This window comes from Mycothermus thermophilus, assembly GCF_041956435.1.
Source record: "Mycothermus thermophilus strain CBS 625.91 unplaced genomic scaffold VTJ04scaffold_4, whole genome shotgun sequence".
NCBI lineage: Eukaryota > Fungi > Ascomycota > Sordariomycetes > Sordariales > Chaetomiaceae > Mycothermus > Mycothermus thermophilus.
In genome coordinates this window covers 3,418,474-3,435,434 of record NW_027191430.1, presented here as the reverse complement: position 1 = coordinate 3,435,434, position 16,961 = coordinate 3,418,474, and the positions used below count along the sequence as shown (strand labels likewise).

General features: G+C 54.7%; 4 protein-coding genes and 2 non-coding genes across 6 annotated transcripts; 3 read left to right on the top strand and 3 right to left on the bottom strand.

The window, feature by feature from the left end:
* Nucleotides 1-3,312: 3,312 nt before the first annotated feature.
* Nucleotides 3,313-4,746, top strand: VTJ04DRAFT_6966 (uncharacterized protein; the record flags this gene model as incomplete). The annotated part of the gene is made up of 5 exons (XM_069365243.1): nt 3,313-3,437; nt 3,510-3,663; nt 3,739-3,824; nt 3,895-4,213; nt 4,294-4,746. 5 exons carry the CDS (start codon nt 3,313-3,315, stop codon nt 4,744-4,746), a joined length of 1,137 nt encoding a protein of 378 aa, XP_069218990.1.
* A 238-nt stretch (nt 4,747-4,984) lies between these two features.
* VTJ04DRAFT_t80 lies at nt 4,985-5,079 on the bottom strand. The gene has a single exon. It is a non-coding gene; the product is annotated as a tRNA-Glu (tRNA).
* Nucleotides 5,080-5,265: 186 nt separating this feature from the next.
* VTJ04DRAFT_t82 lies at nt 5,266-5,352 on the top strand. The gene has a single exon. It is a non-coding gene; the product is annotated as a tRNA-Arg (tRNA).
* Nucleotides 5,353-5,677: 325 nt separating this feature from the next.
* Nucleotides 5,678-7,483, bottom strand: VTJ04DRAFT_6965 (uncharacterized protein; the record flags this gene model as incomplete). The annotated part of the gene is made up of 4 exons (XM_069365242.1): nt 5,678-5,926; nt 6,002-6,348; nt 6,416-7,110; nt 7,170-7,483. The coding sequence occupies 4 exons, from the start codon at nt 7,481-7,483 to the stop codon at nt 5,678-5,680; spliced, it is 1,605 nt and encodes a 534-aa protein (XP_069218989.1).
* Nucleotides 7,484-10,885: 3,402 nt separating this feature from the next.
* On the bottom strand, nt 10,886-13,108 carry VTJ04DRAFT_6964 (uncharacterized protein; the record flags this gene model as incomplete). The annotated part of the gene is made up of 1 exon (XM_069365241.1): nt 10,886-13,108. The coding sequence occupies one exon, from the start codon at nt 13,106-13,108 to the stop codon at nt 10,886-10,888; it is 2,223 nt and encodes a 740-aa protein (XP_069218988.1).
* A 1,584-nt stretch (nt 13,109-14,692) lies between these two features.
* On the top strand, nt 14,693-16,920 carry VTJ04DRAFT_6963 (uncharacterized protein; the record flags this gene model as incomplete). Its single annotated transcript, XM_069365240.1, has 6 exons — nt 14,693-14,991; nt 15,053-16,067; nt 16,488-16,526; nt 16,603-16,695; nt 16,779-16,785; nt 16,874-16,920. The coding sequence occupies 6 exons, from the start codon at nt 14,693-14,695 to the stop codon at nt 16,918-16,920; spliced, it is 1,500 nt and encodes a 499-aa protein (XP_069218987.1).
* Nucleotides 16,921-16,961: the final 41 nt, after the last annotated feature.

Here is a 16,961-nt window from a genome sequence, read left to right as displayed (position 1 = left end):
GCGAACCACCCGCTGGAGTGTCAAGCCCGGATGCCACTTGGACCTTGAACCAGGATTTGTTGAGAGAGATCAATAGGCGGTCAAGTCAACCGATACCTGTCAATCATGAAAATCAGGGGCAGCAATAGCAGCGGGGTTGTTCAGCGGTGTGTGAAAGTCGGAACCCGGTCCCGCCAAGTCATGTTGACATCGGAGACTTACCCCACTCTCATGCGGCGTTCCACCGAGCCCCACGTGGTGGGGTTTGGATCTCGAGGAGGGATCAACAAGGTCGATTTCAGCGACAAGGGCCAAAGAAGGGTCGTCGACAGTTTTCGATTTGCGATCAGGCAAGTTGTCTTGGGATAATTATATCGGTAGGAATCCGAAGTTGATATTTCAACGAACCTCCCGTCTTCCTTTTGTCAATTTCCAGGATCTCAACAAGTTAGCTAGACGCAAAGGTTCCAGACGTTGGCCACAGCGAAGCCCAGTCCGATGTCGCTGTCGCCGTGGCGGGGAGCGGGGATTGACCGGGTCGGGAGCGGGCCAGGCCGCACAAAAACCATGGATCCTGGACTGCAAGTGGATGCAAGGCTTGTGTGACGGCAGCAGTTCCTTGATGTCAGGAAGAAGACAAAGGGGATGCAGATTCGAAATTCAAAACGTCCGCGATGCTGAAGATCCAAAAGGTCACAGTCTCGAGGAGGGAGCCGTTGGTTTTTTTACCCTCCAAAAATCGATCCCACACCATATGCATCCTCCCAAGTATTTACCTCATGTCACTGGCGCCTCGGCATCTGCATCATGTGAATCAGTTCCAGAGTTTCTTTTTGTGGCAGCTCCACTTGCCCGGTCCGGCATCACGGCACTCTGATTGCAACACGGCTGATCCTCACATGCCATTCACCAGCCATGCTCTCTAGCTTCCGCCTAGTTTCCCCACGGGATCGGAATGAGACGCAGTTATTTCGGGACTTGTCTTCTCCCTGGCCTGGCCATCCATGTGTTTGCTCAGCCTGGAAGCCAATGGATCGATCGATGTTGTCACCACTGCCTGGCTGGCTTGCTTGATCTCAACGTGAAATCCAATGGGAAGCGGGTACAGTGGCAGGTGATTGCGCCACACTTTCACATGGCTTGTTGCTAGACTGGCGCAGCCCACCGTTCTGAGACACTCTGTTTGTAACACGGGAGCTCCTAGGCGCGAGAAAGCAAGGCCAATTACCGATGCTGTGATAGGGATCAGGCCGCAAATTGCCAGGTTGTTCTCCATGGACATGTTGAAGCAAGACTTGTAAATATGTATTCATCCAAGCTGGGATGTAAGCGAGCAAGTAATCACTGAGTAATGCCGACGGCGAGCTACGATCAGAACATTCGCTGATGGACCATAAAATGGAGTGACATGGTTGTATTATTTCATGTTTCTACTAGTTTTCAGACTTGATTTCGTTCTATGTCTCCGGAAAGTAACTATGGAGAGGCGAACAGGGTATTGTCCAAGTTATTCCTTTTAATAACAGTAGAACCTCGAAGACTGTAGAATCGTGTATCCTCCCTCCTTCACATTCCTGGATACAAAAACCCGAACATGTCAAAGAAAGGAGGGTTTCACATTATGATGTCGCTCTTGGAACCGGAGCCTAGGATTATCTATTGCGTGTGATTAGTTTCTCACTGACAGCAATAGCATCAACATCTGACCACATCCTGGAAATAATAATACAGCGAGGAAAAGTGGACAGACTATGGCACAACAGAAATCTGATATAATACGACAGGAAACGCAAATACTCCTTGGCGAACTCTATCGCAATTTTCCTCACGGCCGTCGCTGAATGGCGCCATCTTAACTACAATGAGCCACCGCAGCGATGCCACTCGAAGCAACAGCCTGCCACTCATGACGGGGGAACGTCAACGACAGACTCAGAACCTATTATAGACACACTAATGCCTTCACGCATGATTCTGTCAACCAATGACACCCGCCCTCGACCCAGGCCTACGCCAAAATTTTATCCTCGATACTATCCACCACGCGCCCAACGTCAACGACGGCCTGCCAGGTCTCCAAAGGAGACAGCATTCCCGGCATTTTGTACTTCGAAACCAACACCGTGGTGGATGCAGGATCTCCTGAACAATTACGTCCTTGCCGAAGAGGCCGAGTTGCCGACGTACTGCTGCTGGTCGCACGGGAGACAGCCCAAGGAATACACAGGGGCATGGCGGATTAGAGGTCCTTCAAAGGTTTGCCAGGCTTGTATTGTTTGGAAAAGAAAAGGCGCGGAGGAACGGATAGGAAACGAGCACTTAGCAAGCCGAGTTGTCGGTCTGGGGAGTTTGGGGTGGCAGCCAGATAAGGCACATTACTTGCTCTTTTGCCTAGAGAACGTTGAGATCAACAAATTTGAGCCGACGCTGATTTTCACCTGAGGCGCTGGCATACCGTCGTCGTTATCCGCGTATTCCTCAAACATGCGCCTGTCTCCGGGTTTAGTGCAGGCCAGCGAATGGAGAACCTGAACAACCACATGTAGATTTTCTGGCAGAGTGCCAACAGCGCAAGAAATCCCATCAATCCCGGAATCGAGAATTCTTGTTGATAGTAATGTTGCGCAGTTCAAGCCTGTTCTACCTCGCTTAAGCGGCCAAGCATCCCTTTTAGAAGTCTTCCGGATACACTGCACGGTGATGAGACGGCAGAACCACTCAGGGACAGATCCAAAATGCAAATCTATATTGTGAGCGTTTCGCATGCAACAGGGCAACGTAATCTAGGAATTGCAGTCACAGCGAATGGGAGGCTGAGATGGGAACCACCTAGCTTGGTCCGGGGAGGAATTACAACATCCGGCTCTGGGGTTCGGGAGTTGAAGAGATTGGTGCAACCTCACAGACCCCGACCCGCTTCAATCTGCCGTCCCTTCCAAAATACCAAGAGATTTGAGGCTACGGCCATGAGTTTCCAGTCATTGCCCCTCCAATGGTGTAGCAACTTCAAGGACGCAGCCGGTGGACTGGGCCCGGGGATGTGGACAAACCGGAAGGTGGCTAAACACCATGGCAAATTGTATATTACTTCCCCGGCTCAATTTATCTGCATAGTGCTCCACGCGTACCTCCCTAGCTAAGATGGGATCTCCGGGGGCATGTAATCGTCATGTCCCAATGCAGACTACCCGGTTTTCATAGCCGGCCTCTACCTCATCGGGCGCCAATTGAAGACATATAATATGTGAGAGGAGAAACGCCTCTGGTATCCTTAGTCCTGAGATTCTATGGTTTCCAACACACGCCTGGTCCAAGTCGTTGCTATCGCACACCATGTTGCTCCCTTCGCTGTTAGTCCTACTGTCTGCCGGTAGCTCCGTGACCGCCGGCGTGGTCCGGGCCCGTGAACCACAAGCCCGCGATGGAACTTGCAAAACGCTCCTGCAGCGAAAGGCATGGTAAGGACTATACCACATCTGATTATGGCCTCTACGAACCACGGAACACCGATCTCATGCAACCCGCAACAGGCACACTTTCACCAACGAAGAGAAGAAGGCATACATCGATGCCGAGCTCTGCTTGATGAACAAGCCGGCAACCCTCGGCCTTCCGGGCGCGAAGAACCGGTTCGAAGAGTTGCAGGCTACTCACCAAATTCAAGCAAGGATCGTGCACAACGTGGTATGTGTCTCCACAATCCATCCTCTCCGCCCCCCTGAAGCAGCCGCTGACAGGTCTTGCAACACTGGATAATAGGGCGCCTTCCTGCCGTTCCACCGCCTGCTTATGTGGGCTCATGAGAAAGTGCTTCGTGAAGAGTGCGGCTATGAGGGAGCTCAGCCGTAAGTATAACTTGAGAAAGTCTCTAACTTTCAGGCACTAGCTTTGACATGTTAACACTTCCATCACTAGGTACTGGGACGAAGCCCGGGACGCAGGCAATTTCATCAACTCGGTTCTCCTCGACCCCGAAACCGGGTTCGGTGGGAATGGCGTCGGCGAGCAGGGGTGCATTGTTGACGGCCCGTTTGTCAACTTCACCAACTCCCTGGGACCAGGGTACCGCGTCGGACAGGACCATTGCATCTACCGTTTTGTCAACGAAAACATGAGTCGCCAGGCGGCGCGCAGTTATATTGACGCGTGCTACCGGCACACCACGTTTGCTCAATTCTGGCCCTGTGCTGAGGGGGCGCCGCATAGTGGTGGCCATGGAGGTGTTGGAGGCAAGGTGAGTTTTGTTTCTTCTTTCGCCAGTCATGTCTTTGGCCTGTTTTATTGTTGGCTGACTGACTGGCGCCTATTTTCTAGATGCTGGACCCCATCGCCTCGCCCGGTGACCCCCTCTTCTACCTCCATCACACATGGCTCGACAAGATCTGGTGGGACTGGCAAGCTCTCGACCTGGAGAAACGCCTGACCGACATCAGCGGGCCAAACATTCCCCGTGGGTTTGGCGGCGGCTTCCCCGGCGGCGGCTTCCCAGGTGGCAACGGCACAAACCCATTCCCAGGCTGGCCTGGTGGCAACGGAACTTTCCCAGGATTCCCAGGTGGTGCACCTGGAGGAGGCGGCAGCGACCCGTGGCGTAATGTCCCACCGGATGCGATGATTCCTCCTGCGGACTCACCCGACCCGGAGGGCGATCCGGGCAGTGAGACGACTCTGTCACATATTTTGCACATGTACGGGGTGGTTCCGGATGCGACGATTGCTGATGTGATGGATATCCGCGGGCCGTTGTTGTGTTTCGAGTATGTTTGAATTTGACGGGGGAGAGAAGGGATTATGGTAAAGGGGGTGTACTCGGAAATGTTGGATGAAGTTGTTCAACTCTGCTGTACGGAAGAAGTAGCACGTTTGAACGATTTGATGTTACCTATATTGTACCCGAGAGAATTGATAAGTAACAAAAATGCAAAGTAACGCCAGAAAAAAGAGTATCTTTGTTGCGATACAAATTGAAAGAGCACAAAGTCGATAAAAGGCAAAAAAAGAGTGACTCGGATACCGGGAGTCGAACCCGGGGCTGTTGAGAGAGCAGTCAACTGTTGGAACAGTTGAGAGTCAACGATGTTACCGCTACACCATACCCGATGGACCATCGTGTGTGGTTTCCGATTGGTTGGAGACCCACAGGCGTACGGAGGTCTAAGTGGTCCACCCGTGTTGAACAAGTGGAAAAACCGGACGGATCCGTTGTGGCAAGGTTGTGGGGAAGCGGAGCAAAGAGCCGGTAGGAAACCCATCAATAGGTTGCTTTTTTTGACGAAATGTTTCCAAGGTCGAGTGGCGCAATGGTAGCGTGTGGTCCTCCTACCTTTAGGAGTATCAAGACTGAGGTTGTGGGTTCGAGTCCCATCTCGATCGGCCTTACCTTTTGCTTTTGCCAATGCCTCAGACATCCTTTTGGGGGGTAGACGGGAGAAGACTTAAGGCGAAGTCATCAAAGACGTAGAATTAGGTGGTATTATTATGTAGACGGTCAAAGCTCATCTCCAAAAACATTCGTAGGCGGGGAAATGCTTATTAATATACACCCACAACCCAAACATGCCTGTTTCTATCTATCGTCCATGCCTGGTATCTCTATGAAAGCCATCAAGACCCGTTTTCCCCATCCAAAACGCCGTGGAACTATGCTGCCGCGAGAGGCAAATGTATAATCCAAGAAATAAAAGTATCAACCATGTCGTTACAGATTGAGCGGGAACCTTTTCACCAGACGAGGGCCGAAAATGTAGAAGAGCAAAGGAATCGGCACCAGGCCCAGGGAAACAAAGCCGAGAAGGGAGTTGCCCCATCCCATCTTCAGCGCCTTGTACATGTCAAGGGCACAAAGGGGGAGCAGAGCACCGGCCAGAGAACGGAGGACGGCCAGCGCCGCCGTAACAGAGGCGGCCGCCCGGGGGTAGACGTCGAGGAGGTAGTTTTGGATGCACATCTAATGGGTAATGAGTCAGTATATCTCCGTCAATTGAGACTTGAGCTCTAGTTGGAGCAAGGACCAGCGACATACCATGACGCCCATAAGACCAAATGCAAAGATGACAAGTCCAATCATGGGCACAATCCAGTGCGTGTGATAGTAAATGGTCCAACCGTAGATGAAGAGGCCGATAGGAATGGTGATCCCAGCGGGAATGGTGAACCATGGAGTCAAACGGATCTCGGGACGGTGTGACCCATTGCCCGCGTCCATCTTGCTCTTGACCAGCCTGTCTGAGGCGGCACCGAAGATGACAATGCCAAGACCCATGCCAATGCCGGAGGGGAGGAAGACAAGGCCGCTTTCGCCTTCGTTGAAACCATAGTAGAGGGGAAAAACCATACCGAAAGTGGAGAAGAGAAGGTAGAGGACACCGTCTGTGGGCCATGTTAGCTCGGGGACCGATGCAGGAGTGTCTCATGCGGAATCGTCAAGATGACTTACAAACAATGGCAACATAAATTGACATGAGGGTGACGATAGGAGAAAAGACAAGGATCTTGAGCGGCCTTACAATGGCGTCCTTGATCTTGTCGCCAGGCGACATGTCCCTTCCGGCCAGGGCGCTGCGCAGCTTCGGGTTACCCGTCTCCTTGCGCAAGCGGGCAGCCTTCCTCTCGAGAATGACGGGAGCATATGACTCTTTGAGGGTGAAGAAGGTAAAGATGGTAATAAGACCGGCAAGAATGGCGATGAGCCAGTAAACCCATTTCCAACCGGCGGCGCGAATCAGGTAGCCGCCGGCAACGGGGCCGATGCAGGGGCCCAGCAGAGGACCCAACGCCCAGGCGGCCATGGCTCGGCCGCGCATCTCGATTGGCATCATGTCGGCGATGCTACCGCTGCCGATGGTGATGGGGATGCAACCAGCCAGACCCATGAGGAAGCGAAATGCCATCATCATGCCGATGCTGTTGCTCAATGCGGTGCAGATACTGAAGATGGTGAAGAAGAGGTTGCCAAGGTTGTACATTAGGGAGCGGCCGTAGATTTCGCTCATTGGGGCCACGATGAGAGGACCGAAGGCGAAGCCGAGGATGTAAATGGACAGGATGAAGGTGGCGGTGGTAGTAGATTTCTCATTGAACTCGTCAAGAATCCCGGGGATGCCTGGCGCAAACATGGAGGAGCCCAGAGGTCTATTTTCAGTGTCAGTCGCAGACACAGGACGAAACAGGGCGCACGGGGGCGGACGAACGTGATGAGGGTCATGACGGAGAGAACGGCGATGTTGAGCCATTTCTTCTTCATGGGCCAGTTCATGGGGTTCAGGGGATCGTTGGGTCCATCCCACGAGACAATGTTGGGGTCCTTCTCGTTGGACGTCTCATCGCCCTTCTTCTCAGAGTCGGAACCGGAGCCATCTCGGGTCACGGGTTGTGAGTCCTCGGGGACAATTGTGGCAGCCTCGAAGTCGGAATTGGTTTCAGACACACCCTTCTCGAGGTCGACATCTGAACGGTCAGGCTTTTGGTCGACAAATGCCAGCTTGGATGGTGAGCTGTCCGCCATGGTGGTAACTAACTTGGTGACAAGATGTCGTCAGCCACCGGGGATCTGGAGTGAATCTTGGCTTGCAGGAGTATCAGATGGACTCGAGGAGCATAGAAGGTGTCATCGGCTTTCTATTTCTAGCCTGGGCGTCGGGACGCCCTGTGACGCGGGCATTTCTGCAACCCCGAAATCCCCTGGAACATCCCCACTGCCATGATAGGGAAACGCAATGCCTCGGCCAAGCCAACCGAAAACGAGCAGAAAAGCGGTTTCTTGTGATGGCCCAAACACGCTGGGAACAAGACCCCTGAATGTGGGCTCACGGCGCCACCCGTAGCCAAGAACCGAGGTCCATCGTGAAGTCCAGGGGAATGCTGGAATGTCCAGGATTGGAAATTGAGACAACAAAAGCAGAGAATCGTCTCATGCAGAGGATAAAATGGTGCGGTGAATGAAGTGTCGCTAGACCTAGTGTACGATACAGTTTACGGTGGCAATGCCAAGCTGCGTTACGTTTTCCCTCCAACTTCTTTTCTCCGTCTTTTCCATCACGTTCTTCACTCATTCGCTACAAGAATGAGCGGCCGGGCTGTGACTTTTGGAGCGGATTTCCCAGAGATTTTTGAGCCTGATGGATCCGACGATCTTGAATTGCTCACCGCAGCCAATCATCGCAGCGTGGCAGTTCGTCTCAATGCACTTCGGTTTCGCTTTCCCAGGCCATCCTGGGATTCACGAGCACCGGAGATAACAGGGTTTCACACACGCCGAATCCCGGCGGGCCGACATCAGCAAAGTCCGGCCGCTGGTGCGTCGGGGATCACAAATGGCAGATCTGGCAATGAGTCCACATGAGGTGGACATGGCAAATTGTAGGTGATGTACTGTGAAAACGCTGGATGGTATTGTGTCCGGTCGATGGGTTTCTCGTCGAAGAAGTGACCATGCCCATAGAATTTTGACACGATACAGAACTGCAACCCTGCCTCGGGTGTCGCAACCGTCCCATGTCAGATCGGCTTGGCCGGGAGCTTCAGCGCCGATCCCCGACCCTCCCGTCCTTGGCAGCAACAAGTGCCCTCGCACACCGACGACGAGATATGTACCTTGGGTGCAGAGAGGCTTTATGCAAGCAAGCCGACCGCTGCCTTTGCATCTCCAACCTCCCACGTTAACCTCATGGCAGCCTCGTCCTGACCACTAATTTCTCCGCACTTATTCAACGGCTATGCCCCAGATCCACATGTCTTAACGGTCCCCTCTTGCACCGGGTAGTTGAAGGACAACATGCCTCGGATTTCGGATTCTGAGCCGTAGTAGGTCTATGGTCTTCGGCCTTCTCGCCATAGATCTGTCGAGATCTCAAAGCCAGACTGGAGCCTTCCCCGCTTCAGTACAGAAACGATATCCACATCCTCCAATCCTATGCGGATAAAGGTAGTCTTTCCGGGCTCCTCAACGTCACCCATCCCTCTGCCTCGGCATCTGTTCATCTCTTGAGCGGGGCTCTCCTTGGACCTGGACAGCCCTATGTCTTTCCCCGCGTTCTTGGGATAATGATCCTGACCATTCCTGGCAGACCGTTTATCGGGTCCCTGGGTCGGCTCTCGATAGCAGATTTCGGTCTCAGACATGGATAGTTCAAGCAAGGTATTGAAATTTGTGGGTTGGGCCCAGGGTCACATTCTGGCATTGTTTCTCTGATGGACAGCATCAGGGACGACTGGAAGCTGAAACTACCCAGGTTGGGAATATGAGCATGGGATACTGAAGACAGCCTTCATCTGCGAATTTGCCCCATCTTGAGGCCCCAACACTTGCCGTTTTGTTACGAGACCCAAGCGCGACGTACGGCCATCAGAAACCCGGCCTGAGTTGATATAAGATTCGCCACGCCATAAATCACAGGGTGATCTACCTCTGGGTGTGTGGCTCAGGAATCTCGACCTTGTGGCAAGTTACCCATTTTCCTGTCGAACTTGGTGCCAGATATAGTCAGGCGCAGATGTTGTGCTTCCGCTTTCTATGCGGCGTGCCGTCTTCGACATATGGCTCTTCATACCTCCAAACCTGTGCAGTTGGGATTGCGGGCTATTTGCTGCAGCACACTATATCGATTCTCTCACACTTTGAGATTCCAACATTTCTCTATCACAACTACTTGAGACCCGGACTCGATTCCTAATGGCGTCTGCTACGTTTCGACGATCACCACACTTACGGCGTCCAAGCGGTATCGACAGGGACAATGCCTTGTTGAGTGATGACCGAATACACGACACCATGACTCAGGTACTTGACACCAGACCTGCCAATCAGCCTGGTAGTTGGAAATCGAAACGGACACTGGAATTATCCGGCATCGAATACCCGCCTCGACCTACCTATGTTGAGCCCTGTCTGGCTGGCACTTGAACCGACTCAGGATTCGCTCACCGGCATCACAGTTACCGCAGACCCAGCCAGCCGCGGGGTTGTCCAGGCCGAGCAGAGACGCAGACCCCGATCCGGAAGCGGGATGTCAACCAACCACGACGTGGGGCGGCCCTCCGATTGCACCCCCGAAGCCCCAGATCGGGATGAGGTTGCAACAAGTGGACAGAACAATGGAAGCCCGAGACATATGATAATCGGAGGTTCAATGACGGGGTGGTTGTACTACGGGGACCGGTCACGAATCCACCACTAAGACGGCATCCGTTTGGGGAGGATGGTTGATGCGAAGAAATGCTCCTCTATGAGGATAAGTGGTATATTTCTCGTTGAGTGATGAATGAAGGCATTGAGAGGAGAAAGAGTGAGAGAAAGATTGTGTCTATAAGAGGACAGTTTGCCGCCCACCTTCTATCTCGCTTTCTTTCTCCAGCAGACTCTTGTATTGACTTTCAACCATCATCCGCGAAGAAACCACCAATCTCCCAACCAAACCAGTACAATATTCAAGCCATCACCATGGAACCCTGCGCTTGCGCTTCCTGCAGCTGCAAGAGCCACTGTTCTGGCTGCTCCTGCTGCGTAAGCTCCCCTTATGTCCTCTGACTACCTACCAGACTTCCACAGCTTCGGCTGACTATGTCCTGTCATAGAACCATTAAGTCGGCTTGGAAAACGGATGGGCTCTAAGTGAGGAGGACGGCATTCTGGGGGAGAGGATTAGGAGGTTCTGACAAGGAAACAAGGTTGGTGATGATGCCGGGGAGAGCCTGAGTGAACTGGACATGGCAAATGGACGGTCTATTCAAGTAGCCAATGCTGAAGGTCTATATCTTTTCCCTACATCCACCCGTGTCTTCCGTGTCTATTGGGTGAGACATGTTGTTTTGAAAGAGGGTATCATCATGGTACTGTCATTGCGCATCATACAAACCTCACGACTCGCCAATGCCCGTCTATACAAGAATGCAAAGCATAATGTCGCCATTACCGGCCAGAGGTAGCAAACCTCGTGGGCGCCCAATTCTCCAACCAAGTCCTTGCCCTGGGCACATCCCCATCCTCCACTTCCAAAGCCGCCACGCACCACTCCAGCTCATACACACCCTCCATTGCAATCCTCTCAGCCTGCTCTCTCCTCTTTTGTGCCCTTTCTTCCACGCAAAAGTGCATCTCCTTTCCATGAGCTCCAATTTCCTCCAAGAGGGGTTTGATCATCCCCAGCGCCTGAGCCACCGTCGTGCCCCGTTCTTCCAACCCTTTGTTGGCGCGGCCTGTCTTGCACCACTCATTTTTGCACCATTCTTTCCCACATCCTTTGATCAGCTGCGTCACGTACCGCCTCTCGATGCGGCGGCGCATCGCCCGACCGTCGGGGTCGTGCATGGCCACGAACAGCGGCGCGAAGCACATGGCGCAGAGGCCGAGGTCGTTACCGGGGTCTTGGATCACCGTCCTACTCCCCCCTCCGTTCCCACCTTTCACGCCAGGGAGAGCAGACAGGTTGACGACCCGCCCACATAACTCAACTCTGCAAAGAGTCGGTTTCTTCCTCGACACTTTATCCAACTCATGATGAGCCACATGCGCGGGCATGTCCCGCAAGCGAACGATGGCGCCGCACAAGTGGCAGTCGGTGGTACGGGCCCCGTCAGCGAGCTCGTGCGCGGTGAGCCCCATGAGGGCGCGCTCAGCGACGGCGGCGAGGTCGGAAGGGTCGCCTTCTTGCGGCACTTCGAGGTGGCAGAACTGGCAGAGGATGAGCTTGTTTGGGCAGACGGTTGTGCGGTGGTGAGCGAGTTCGCGGAGGGAGGGGAAGGTGAAGGAGGGCCCGCAGGCTGGACATGAATGCTGTGAATGCTCTAGATAATCGTGCTTAGCCTTGCTCGAGGGGCTGGAACCCCAGGCTTCAGGGTGGGATGGACAGTGCCAGTGATTTTGCCACTCTTCGGACTGCTTTTGGAAGACATTTTTGCAAAGCTGGCAAACGATGTTGTTGCGCAGGCAAAAATTCTCGTGCAGGACAAGTGTCCGCTTGGGCACGATTTGCAGGCAGTTCTTGCATTGCTCCTCGTCGGGCCCGGGCGACACCGACGAGGGAGCTGTTGTCGATATGGACGAGGAGTCCTTATCCTCAGCGGCCCTCGCTCTGAGTGTGAAACGACATGGTGTTGATGAGCTCTTGGCCTGCCAAGGCAAGGAGAACCCGTGGACTGAGATCAAGAGACCCTCAGCTCCCTTGAGGTCGTCGTTGGTTGGGGATATGATGATCCGCTTCGTACCATCCTTAGGGTTGGAGAAGTCCCCAAACACGTGCTCATCTTCCCTGGGTAGCGCTCGTTGCCTGGTACTTTTTGGGCTCACAAACAAATCCACATCTCCACCATCATGGATCACCAGCTCAACGGCGATGGGCCGAGCCTTCTCCCAAGACGGCAGTTCGTAGTCGACATAGTCCCCAGGGAGAACCTGCCCTTCAACATCCTTCCAGATGTCTATCGCGTGGCCAACGGAGCTGCCGGAAGCTGTCCCAGACTTTCGCAGCGACTTGGAAGCTATTTGCCGCTGCGTTTCGCGAGCCTGTTCCTCGTCCAGAGGTTCGATATCCACCTCGAGGTCCGTGTCAACCACGCAGATACCGTCCCCGTCAGGTTCAAACTTGTCGACCAACAGACGAAACTCCTCCCCCTTTGCTCCTTGGATCTTAATTGTTGACCCTCGTGTCAGGGTAGTGAAATCCTTGCGAAGCTGTCTCTCAAGTAGAGGTCGCCAGTCATCAGGATCGTAACCAGCTTCGAGGGGTCGCAAGCGGGCGTAGGTGCCTCGCGGGAGCTGCCTGAACCTGACTTCGATACGAGGGGCGTCTAGTATCTCACTGTGACCATCGCCGTTGCTGTTTTCATCGGGCAATGGCGACAGGGTATCCGAATCTCGTATCCCGAGGGCTTCGCGTAGGTGGGGGCTCAGGACGATTTCGTGCTCATCGGACGAAAACTCGCGAATCCCGGCGTATGCGGCGTTTCCGTTGGCCTGGTTGACCAGCTGGAACATAAGGGGATGGGGGAGAGCATCAGGGGCGATGTTCAGCAACTCTTGGAGGGCCGAGGGTGGAAGGAGGATCTTGTCTCCGCCGAGGTCCTTGCCAACGAGATTCGAGGGGTTTGCAAGGCGGTACGAGGTCGACCATCGCAGAGGTGGTGGGCTGGACATGTTGGGTGAGAGATGCTTGGTGGGTGAGCTGCGTGTCTGGGAAAGAAGCCAGTTTAGAGATTGCATGACGACATGACGGTAGGTAGCCAGCGGAAAGAATGCGAACCTTAGCTTGATGCAGCACGGCTTTGATATTTCAAAAAGCTCGCGGGAGAAGAGCGTAAGTGTGTATTTTTGTCCATGGTCCCCTTCGGCTCGGGATGTTTCTTGTCGATTCCAGATCGCAGATCACAAATCACAGATCTTGGACCTGCGATGGCTGGACCTGCCCTGGCCGGAGCTCCCATGGGACGCGCCCCACGCCGCTGCCAAGACTGGGCGATGGTGGGGTCAGCTTCTGTCAGATGGAGTTTCCAGATTGGGATCGTGCGTTTGTCATCACTGGTACGCCCCGACGGGCTGGAAGGAACTGGTCCGGGAAGAACTCAACAAATTCGACGGAGCCCCCGGCTCATGAGGCTTCTTTCATTGTAAACGTTGAATTCCTTTTCCTGATCGTTTTAGCCCTCCGGCTTGTTCGTACTTTTGGAAGTGGAAAGTCAACGGAGACGCCGTTGCTCTTCAGGCGGCTAGTGGCAAGGGTACGGCTTGAGGCGATAAGATAAGGCGGCAGATCAGATAGGACCAGGATGGTGCTGTCTGCCATCGAATTTCTTCATCGGCCGTTTTCTGGACACACACACGTGTTCAAGGCGCAAATGAGATGCATCGAGCTGCGACGTGCAACCCCACAATCAACAACATCGAGCCACACACCCCCCCCAGACTCTCGCCAACCTAGCAGGCCCATCACCACCATCCTCCAAGCCAGTCAAAACCAACGTGTCCTGTCCTGGGCCTGCCAGCCGTGGCCCGCTCAAGAGACAAACGGCTTGCCCATTTGCCTGGCGCTAGCTAGCTTGCCGGATAAACCCCAGCCTGAACTCCTCTCTGGCTCCATCTCCTGAAGCTAACCGGCCCTTCTGCAACTCCGCTTCGCCGCTGAACTGCGGATCTGCTTGTTCCGGCATATCCTGGGGGTGGAAGCCAGATATCCACTTGGGGTTCAACTTGACTTGTTCCTCAGATTTTCGACTTGTTAGACTTCGTTGGGTGGTTGGACACCTGTGCATCACCTCACTTACACACAGGACCCAGATGTGAGTTCCCCCGGCCAGGCCGCTGCGTGCCATGACGCCCCCCCGCGTCAGCTGTTGGCCATCCACTCGTTCCCCCGCGCAGGAAACCTGGTCGCTGGCCGCCAAGGTTGACAACCCCCCCAGCTCTTCCACCGCCTGAGCTGCAACGTTGTTGGAACCCCAACCCATGTTTCATCGATTGGCCCACACGGATGCCACCCATCACCCATCGCGGCCTTCTTTGCTTGTGCAGAAAGCCCGGCGCCGTGATCCGCGCTTCCGCGCTGGTACCACGCCTGGCGAGCCCGTATAACTTATCCTGGCCCCAGACTCGAGGGGTTGCTCCTCTGCTCTTCAGAACTCTCCTTCTCCCGCTCTCTGTCCACCACGCCACCCCGTCTCCGAGAGACCTTCACGCCGGGCTACCTTCCAGGTCAAGTCTCAAACTCCTGCTGTGCAGAATACGATGACCCAGTCTTGCGAGCACCAACACGCTTCGGTCGAGTTTCCTAGTTGTCCTCTCTTCAAACTTCTTGCCAACTCCTTGGTGCTGTCTCAGACGGCACCTTATTTGTCCTGTTACGATGTCCTGAATCTTGCGGCCACCGCGAAGGCCTTCCGCTTTCTGATTTACAACACACCCAATGTATTCCGCCGCTTGGACTTGAGCCGGGTGAAGGCAGCCCATCTGAAAACTTCCAGCCTCGATGGTGATGGGGAATCGTGGAATGATGTGCATGTAGAGAGAAGTGTAACGCGGGACGAGTAGGTTCTCCCATCTTGTCTTCTCTGTACCAGCGTCTGACCGGTGCCACTCCGCGACCAGGTACTACTCGGACCCTATCCTACATGTCTTCTCCCGGCTGCGCCGCCTTGATATTTTGAGGGATGTGCAGGTCCTCTGCCTTGACGGTCTCTCGGTCACTGCCGAGCTGGTCCACGCCATCTTGACAGACCCCAACTCTTCCATCCGAATCCTGTCCATCCGCGGCGTCAAGAACATCAATGAAAAGACCCTCCGCGGGGCACTGCAATACGCCTGCCGCGAGTCGAGGCCTGAAGGGATGCCTCGTCTGAAGGGACTCTACGTTTTTGGGCCCCAGGACTGCACGCCGGCTCCGGCGCCTAGGCCCGATACCCCCGGTTCTTCTCCGGGTGGTAGCCCTACTCCGGTTGCTTCGGTTTGGAATAACCGGAGCCAGCAGGCCCTGTCCGCCTCGCTCGCCGACGAGCCCGAAGCGTGGTGGGTGCGCCGCGGTAGCCAGTTTCCTTCACGCATTGATCCCGAATGGGCAAACACGCTGGTGGCATGCGCTGGCGTTATTGCCTTCGATGCCGTCTTGTGCCCTGGGCCGCGCCACTTCAACTCGCCCGCTTGGGGAACCCTTGACACACGGGCTTTGGACAGGGTCGTTGGTGGATCAACCCACTTCGCCGTTGCGACCCACAGTCTGGGAGGTTGTGCGTCGTGCGGCTCCGCCCCGGAGGGTTGGACCGTCTGGGGCGAGGATTCCGAGTGTCCGGAACAGACCAAATACGGCGGCCGCCGGTCGAGCGAAAGCTCCATGTCCGACCTGAGCCGGTTCCCGCTGCTGGCACCACCGCCGATGCATTCGGCCAGCATCCGCGTCGCCATGTGTCCGGCTGGCCAGCCTGTCGGGTCATACCATCCTAACCTATACACCATAGGAAAGCAGCAGAAGGCACGCTTCATCCCGAGATGCTTCGAGTGTATCCGTCCGCGCTACTGTGCCGGCTGCCACCGCTGGTGGTGCGAAGCCTGCTATACCGATCCCCGGGCGGCTTCGCCTGCGGGTGGTTCTCCAGTCTCAGATTCCGATGTAAGCGATCCCGTTGTTTCCAGTTCCACCAGCAGCACGACGAGAAACAGTACGGGGAGTGGACAAACGATGTGCAGGATCCGAGAGGGAATCTGTGTGATGGCGGCTGGGGCGTCGGAGTGAGTGGTCAGGGGGAGTCCAGAGGAAACAGAGGAAATAAGGCTTGAGGAGTGAGGCCAATCTCGGATGTTCCTCATCATCTTGGATAACTGCAGGTGGCCGATCCAGCGCGACAGCAGGAGGTGGTCGTCCGCGGATCTTGGGGTCTAGTCGATAGCCCGGCCGAGTGCAAAAGGTTTTCCCGTCCCTCTCGGGCTTGCTCTCTTGCTAGCGGGCTGCCACTCCCCCTCTTCACACGGCGATTGTGACGTGCCGACGGACGGCTTCTCGATATGGTGCTGATGACGACACCTACCACAGGCTTACGTATCTAGGAGCTGCTGGGAATGCGGCATGAATGTAAAGCGACCTACCCATCCAACTACCTGACAGGGGTCGTCTCAAGGCACACCAGCTAACCTTACGTGCTTGGAAGTGCAAGGATTGCATGATGCGCACCCAGCGCATTTGCTCGGTTTGCAAGGGCGGATACTGCCTGATCCATAACGAGGGATCAAACCAGGATGCGGTACGTTAGACTCGGCGTTGACGATCCAGACCCTTGACGTCGGACGAACACCGTGCGTGGCTGACCCGGAGCTTTGCGTACAGTGCGATTGTAAGGCTACCCATCCATGACGTTTGGCGCCTAGTTTACGCTATCCCCTCAACAACTGGACAATGGCGATGCTGACCGACTATCGCAGGGTGCGCCGGACGAGGCCGACGCAGGTGGCTTAGGGACTTGTACTGAAAATGTCCAGATCCCGGTCAGCCACTGGCCATCCACCGGCC